The sequence below is a fragment of the Sitodiplosis mosellana genome, unplaced genomic scaffold, assembly GCF_009176505.1.
Source record: "Sitodiplosis mosellana isolate CC-2019 unplaced genomic scaffold, AAFC_SMos_1.0 Smas_scaffold_4876, whole genome shotgun sequence".
NCBI classification, from domain to species: Eukaryota; Metazoa; Arthropoda; class Insecta; order Diptera; family Cecidomyiidae; genus Sitodiplosis; species Sitodiplosis mosellana.
The window spans coordinates 8022-14913 of NW_022600118.1; the positions used below are offsets into that span (position 1 = coordinate 8022).

Here is a 6892-nt window from a genome sequence, read left to right on the forward strand (position 1 = left end):
GCGCTCGGTGTGAAGATCCTGATGCACCCAAAAAAGGAACCAGAACGGCGTGCGTGTTTTCTTCAAATTGAAATCATAATTTTAGTTTTAAAATATGGTCAAATATTAGTAAAATACTAATACTTGATATGAAAATTCATCTAAAGTTGTAACTAAAGATAAACAAAAAATATGAGTGAAAAATATGAAATTCGTGTCAAAAAAATAATTTTATGTGTGATTCGTAAATTTGAGTCCAAAAAATAAATTTTGAGTCAAAAAAATAAATTTTGAGTCAAAAAAATAAATTTTGAGTCAAAATTCTAAAATTTATGTGCGAATCAGAAATTTGAGTGGGAAAAATAATTTTTGCGTGAAAAATTGAAAAATCTGAGTCAAATTTCAGAAAATTGAGTTGCACAATTTGAGTGGAAAAAATAAATTTTGTGTGAGATTTTAAAAAATTTGAGTCAAAAATGAAAAAAATTGAGTGCACATTTTTGGTGAATTTGAGTCAAAAATCGGAAAAATTATGTCAAAATTAGAAAATTTGTGTGAGAAACGGAATTTTGTGTGCCGATTTGGGGCGACCGTATGTTTGGTGCACTATGTGCATTTATTCATATACCAAACTGAACTGCTTCTTATGTGAATGTTGAAGTTGGCGAAATTTATAATGAAAATCCGCTGGGTTAATTTCATGTGCAAATTTATTCTAAATTCTTAACTCTAATGAACAACAAGTGTGGCTATTGAAAAAGGTAGAACGACTGGCTGAAGGTCTTCTAAAACTATATTGAGCGGCTGTGTTGACAGCTAGCACGGAGACGGTGTGAGTAAGCCGACTCACGCCGTCGTGCTCGCTGTCAACGGCAAATTCAATTGTCGCTGGCGGCAACATCCTGGGGGGGAGCCGAATCTTTGAGGCCAATTGTTTCTTCCGGCGTCAACAGCTTGCAGACGCGCTGAATGGCGCGCTTGATTGACCCGGTTGCGGTGTGGATGGTTAGATTTCGGACTAAACCATCTGCGCCAGGGTGAGTAGCGGTTATACGGCCCAGTCTCCACTGAGCTGGTGGCATGTTGTCCTCGCAAACCACTACGATATCGTTGATTTGAATGTTTTCTTTGGGGTTTAGCCATTTGTTTCGAACTTGAAGTGAATTGATGTAATCGGTTTGCCATCGCTTCCAAAATAGTTGCTGAATTTGTTGCAACTGGCGCCATTTGGTTGCCAATGTACCGTTTTCGGTGATGGGCAAATCGGTGGGGACCGATTCAAATGAACTACCAGCCAAAAAATGAGCTGGTGTGAGCGCGAGTTCGTCATCGGCATCTTCGTTCAAAATTCCCAACGGTCGTGAGTTCAAACATCCTTCAATCTTTGTGATGATCGATTGAAACTCGAATACGGACAATTTTTGCACCCCAATAACCCGCTTGAGGTGATGTTTGAACAGTTTGACTGCTACTTCGTGGCTGCCGCCCTGTGATGGAGATCGGGGCATAATGAAATGCCAGTCGATGCCGCGACTGGCCAATATGCTGGCTTGAGCGCTTCGATTCCATACATCCAATACTCGATCGAGTTTGTTCTTTGCTCCGACATAATTTTTCGCATTATCAGATCGAATTGAGCGACAGTGCCCGCGTCTGGCTGCAAAGCGCTCGTATGCATCGATAAAGGCGTCGGTGGTGAGGTGGAGCACTAATTCCAAATGTATTGCGCGGGTGGCCATGCATATGAAAACTGAAACATATGCTTCTACCATCGTTTTGCACCGCCCACTCCATCGTTTCAGTTCGAATGGCCCAGCATAGTCGATGCTGATGTCGGTGAAAGGCCGCTCAACAATGTTGACGCGAGACTGTACGAGCGGTGCCATTTGTTGACCCCCATTTTCCTTGCGATGCGTTTTACATACGATGCAATCAAAAATGGTGCTTCGAATTGCATTTCGACCACCGATGAACCAATACTTCTGCCGCAAACAGCGTGTTACCAATTGTGCACCTCCATGCATGAGAGTGATGTGAGCTCTGCGAATCAGCATTTGAACGAAGGTGGAATTTCCGGGTAAAATTACTGGATGCTTTTCATCATATGATGCATTTGCACTCTGTAAACGACCGCCGACTCTGATAATGCCATCAAAGTCCAAAAATGGGCATAATTTGGCGAGTTTACTCTTTTTGTTCAGCTCGGTACGATTGGCAAGGTATTGCAATTCTTCAGCGTATGCCGACGCCTGAGTTTGCAAAATCCAAAAATTTTCTGCTCCAGCGATTTCTCCACGTGTGACCGGATTGAGTAGAAGAGCTTCGAGGATTTGCGATAGCGGCTGTACGATACCAACTGATTTGGCAAAACCATTTTTCTTGCGTTCGGCTACAGCAGCTTTACAATTTCAAACGAAACGCAAAATATATGCAGTAACCAGAATCAATTGGCTCACATTTTCGTATTTGTTCAACATCCACGACTCTATTACCGTGACCGCAGCAACAGTGGCTCCCTTTTGTTCATGCTGCATTGCTGGCTGAAGTGCAGCGGGCAAACTTGCCGGTTGTGCAGGCCAATCGAATATGCTCAATGGCAACCATTTAGGTCCGTTCCACCAGAGGTCAAAGTTGATGATGTTTGCTGCATCGCAGCCACGAGACGCAATATCTGCCGGATAACATTCGCCTGGAACATAATGCCAAACGGCTCTGATCGATAGAGTAATCGCTTGAACCTCCGACACTCGGTTGGCAACGAATTCTTTGAACAAACACGGGGCCTTGTGAATCCAATGCAAAACGATTTGAGAGTCACACCAAAAATGGGTGGTGATATGCCGATCACCGAGCGCCTTGTGCACTGATTTCATCAATTGTGCTACTAATAGCGCGCCACATAGCTCGAGGCGCGGTATCGAAACCGATTGTACGGGTGCAACACGAGATTTTGACGTGAGTAGGCCGCATCGAATGCCACGAGATGGATCTTTGACTTTGTAGTAAATTGACGCTGCATATGCCAATCCAGAAGCGTCGCAGAATCCGTGTAATTCGAGCTCGGTGTTGCTTACTGAACCCATCCATCGAGGAACACTAACCAGTTCTACTTTCTTCAGAGTCTCGCGGAAGATAAGCCAACGGTTTCTTTTTTCGTCGGGCAATTTGTCATCCCAGTCAAGATTTGCGATCCACAATTCTCAGATGAAAATTTTTCCCCGAGTGATGACAGGAGTCAATAGACCGAGCGGATCATACAATCTGGCAACGTCACTGGTGACTGTTCTTTTGGTAACCCGTTCTGCCCAAGCATTTTCGTCGACGAAAAACTGCAATTTGTCGAGCATTGCGTCCCAACCAACACCAAGTACGGAGTTTTCTTCGGTTTCAGAATCTTCGAAGAGCGTTTTTGAACACCAATCGCTATCAGGAATGGAACTCATGACGCTGAAACTGTTCGAACTCCATTTCTTAATTGGAAAACCCGACTTTTGAAGCATTTCTTGTAGTTGTGCCCGCAGGTCGATGACTTCTTCGGCAGAATCGCCGCCAGTCATGCAATCGTCAACATAAAAATCTCGGCGAGCAACAGCCGATGCATTTGGATAATCGTGTGCAGCTTCGATAGCACCCTGTTGCAAAGCACGAACAGCAGAGTGTAAGGCGTACCGCATGCCGAACATAACGCGGGTCAGGCAATAAGTGACGATGGGTTGATTCGTATCTTCTCGCCACAAAACCAATTGCATCTGATGAAACTCTTCCTTTACCAATACTTGAGGGTACATTTGCTCGATGTCTCCAACCAAAGCAATGCGATGCGTTCGGAAGCGAAGCAGAATGTCGACCAAATTATCCTGAAATTTTTCACCCTTCATTTGAATGTCATTGAATGACTCATCGGATGAAGTAGGCGCTGATCCGTTGAAAACCGTACGGTGTTTTTTCTTCTTGCTTTCAATGCCATGATGCAGCAGAAAATAATGCGGTGCATTTTCATTCACATCGGTAAATGGGTCCATGATTCCTTTGTCGATCAATTTACGCATAAATTCGACGTATTTGCGGTGGAATTCAGGCTTGCGAGCAAATTTAGCTTCCATTGAACGCAATGTACGCAAAGCACGCTTTTTTGATTCGCCCAGTGGCACAGCATTTGGCTGAATTGGAATTGGAACGCAAAAACGGCCGCTTTCTGTGCGCTCGTATCCCTCCACAAAAATCTTCTCACACATTTCTTCTTCAGGCGAACGATGATGACGTTTGGGTAATTCATCCATTTTCCAAAAACGCTGCAACATTTGGTTGAGCTTATCATTTCTTGGTGCGTGCAATTCGACCATACCGACGAAATTGCCGTTGTCGGGGTTTTGGAGGCCGCCAAAAACCACCCAACCAAAACGAGTCAATTGAGCCACCAAATTTGTGTTTTGACTGGCGTGTAGGCTAGCCATGACGATTCGGCTCCAGACATTTGCGCCAAGCAAAATGTCTATTTTGCCAGATTTGTGTAGTGCAGGGTCAGCTAAATCCTGCAGCACATGTTCAGGTAAATCACCAATATCGATCGGATCGCCAGGCATGACTGATGCTACTCGGCCCATAATTAGCGCGCTAACGGTTAATTGGAAGTGACGATTTGTGTTGTGAGGTATCATAACTAGGCGCACGATGCCGCGTGCGTCCAACCGATTTGAATTTCCGACTGGCGATACTGACACATTTCGAGCAGAACGAGGTAGCCCAAGCCGTTGCATACAATGTTCGCTAATCAGGTTTGCTTGACTGCCGCCGTCCATCAGCGCACGCGCAGGTAAGAGGTCACCCGAGGCAGTTTTTACTAAAACCATCGCAGTACCGAGTAATGCTTCCTCGTCTTCGTCTATTTCGATTTCTTCGTAGTCCGATTCAAGAAGTACTGCTGCGCATACCAATCCCTTTTCCTTCTTCTTTTGGTTATCGCAATAAACGAAACATAACAACGGGTGATGCTTTTTGCCAGTGTTACAGTGCAAACAAGGCAGAGAGGGGCAAGCTTCAAGGAAATGCTGGTCACTTAGGCACCCAAAACACACTTTCAATGTTTTAACTTTCTGTGAACGCGGGTATGGGTTCAAATTGATGAATTTTTCGCACTGATCTAAATTGTGCACACTTAACTTGCAAAAACGGCAGGTGTCGGATGCACCGGAGACCTGGTTCACTTTTTTGACGACGACCGATTTGATCTGTGATTGATGAGCTGAGGTAGTAGGCCGACTACTTTGATTGTACGAAGATTGTGATGACGGTGCAGTATGCCGACTGCTTTGGTTTTGCATGGCTTTAGCCAAACCCTTTACGCGATCGTCTAAAAATTGGAACAAATCGGGTAATTTAGAGCTGGTCCGTTTGGATCGACCGAGTTCCCATGCACATCGGGTGTTTGTATCCAGTAAACTGGTCAACTGAAATACGAACATTTGGTCGTACGCTTCCAAATTTGTGCCCAATGCCTGCAACTGGCGTGTCACAGTACGAAACTTGCTCAGTACGTAACGCAACGATGGCAAACTGCTGTCGGATGGCACTGGCTTGAGTTTGGCGAGTGTGGACAGAAGTGAATCCGAGATTTTTTGTGGGTCGTCGTACTCTTTGAGGATAATATCCCATGCGATTGGATAATATTCGTCAGTTCGGGGCAATCCCTCCAAGTGCGTCAATGCTTCGCCGGTGAGATGCGACGCCAAAGCGTTGAATTTGGCGAGTGGATAAAAACGATCGTTATTGTGTACCAATTGCCGGAATGAGTCGCGAAATGTGAGCCAATCGCCGTCAACACCACTGAATTTCGGAATGGTCTGTGTCGCAAATTCCAACCCGGTTAACGGACCGAGGTATGGATAGACAAAAGCCGATGGCTGAGTATTTGAAGGTTGTTGGACCGAAGTGATGCCGCACCGCCGAGACCCAACAAATCATCCACTTGTACTTGTGCTGCTGAATGTCCAGTTGGTGGAGTAGGCGATGCACTGACTGTTGAATGCAACCCAACAGCACTTGAATTCGGTGCACTGCGATTCACTTGAGGAGAACCCGGTGGCGTTGGCTGAACGCCAGCTGGAATCGTTGGTGATGGATTGGTGAGTGAGTTGATTTTGCGCACAAACTTTGCCTTCAATTCCAGATACAAATCTTCGGCATTTGAAATGACGTCACGGTTTGCGTCTACTGCCGCCTGATCCGAATCTACGGTCTGGGCCACGCACTTGTCACGTTCGTCACAAAACTTTTTGAACAAATTCTCCAAACGCCCCAACCGCGTTTCCAAAGCGACTAAATCTGCGGTCTGAAATTCATTGCTCTCGAAGTATGCCGACATTCGAGAGATGCTGGCGAGAGTATCCGCTCTCGTTTTTGCGTCACCCATTTCAAAATGTCTCGAACGTGAAGAACTGTAGAAGGTGTGACTCAACGTGTCGATATCAAAATGAACTACGCTCAATAAATGTTTATCCGTCCGATAAATTGCCAAAAAATCGCAGAAAAGGAGTCTCACTCCAAATAAAAATTGTTTGGCTAATTGCACGGAATGCTATATTTTCAGCTATGACGGTTCGATGAACAATTGCGACTGATTTGGTTTGAATTGAGAAACTCACTGAACGCCCGCTTCACACCGCACACGCGACGAAACTGTACACTCCGAATAACCAATGCTCTATACGGTTTGCAAACGAAATGCAATGTGTGCTTTGTCGCCGACAAATTTACCGCTGAAAATGCGAGAGTTTTTTCACTGACCCACAGAAATTGGTAAACAAATCTCACTGCCTGTTTCTCACCACTGTGACTAATGTCGAAATGCGAATTTGTTTATAAACTGCGATATTTGTGCTCAAACGGTATTCTGTTCGCTGAAATTCACTACACA

The 6892-nt window shown here is 44.9% G+C and overlaps 1 protein-coding gene across 1 annotated transcript; it reads right to left on the reverse strand.

The window, feature by feature from the left end:
* Positions 1-857: 857 nt before the first annotated feature.
* Positions 858-6388, reverse strand: LOC129572386 (uncharacterized). Its single transcript, XM_055452332.1, has 5 exons — positions 5951-6388; positions 3238-5819; positions 2472-3126; positions 1749-2321; positions 858-1574 (listed from the first exon to the last, which is right to left on the reverse strand). Exons 1-5 carry the CDS (start codon positions 6386-6388, stop codon positions 858-860), a joined length of 4965 nt encoding a protein of 1654 aa, XP_055308307.1.
* Positions 6389-6892: the final 504 nt, after the last annotated feature.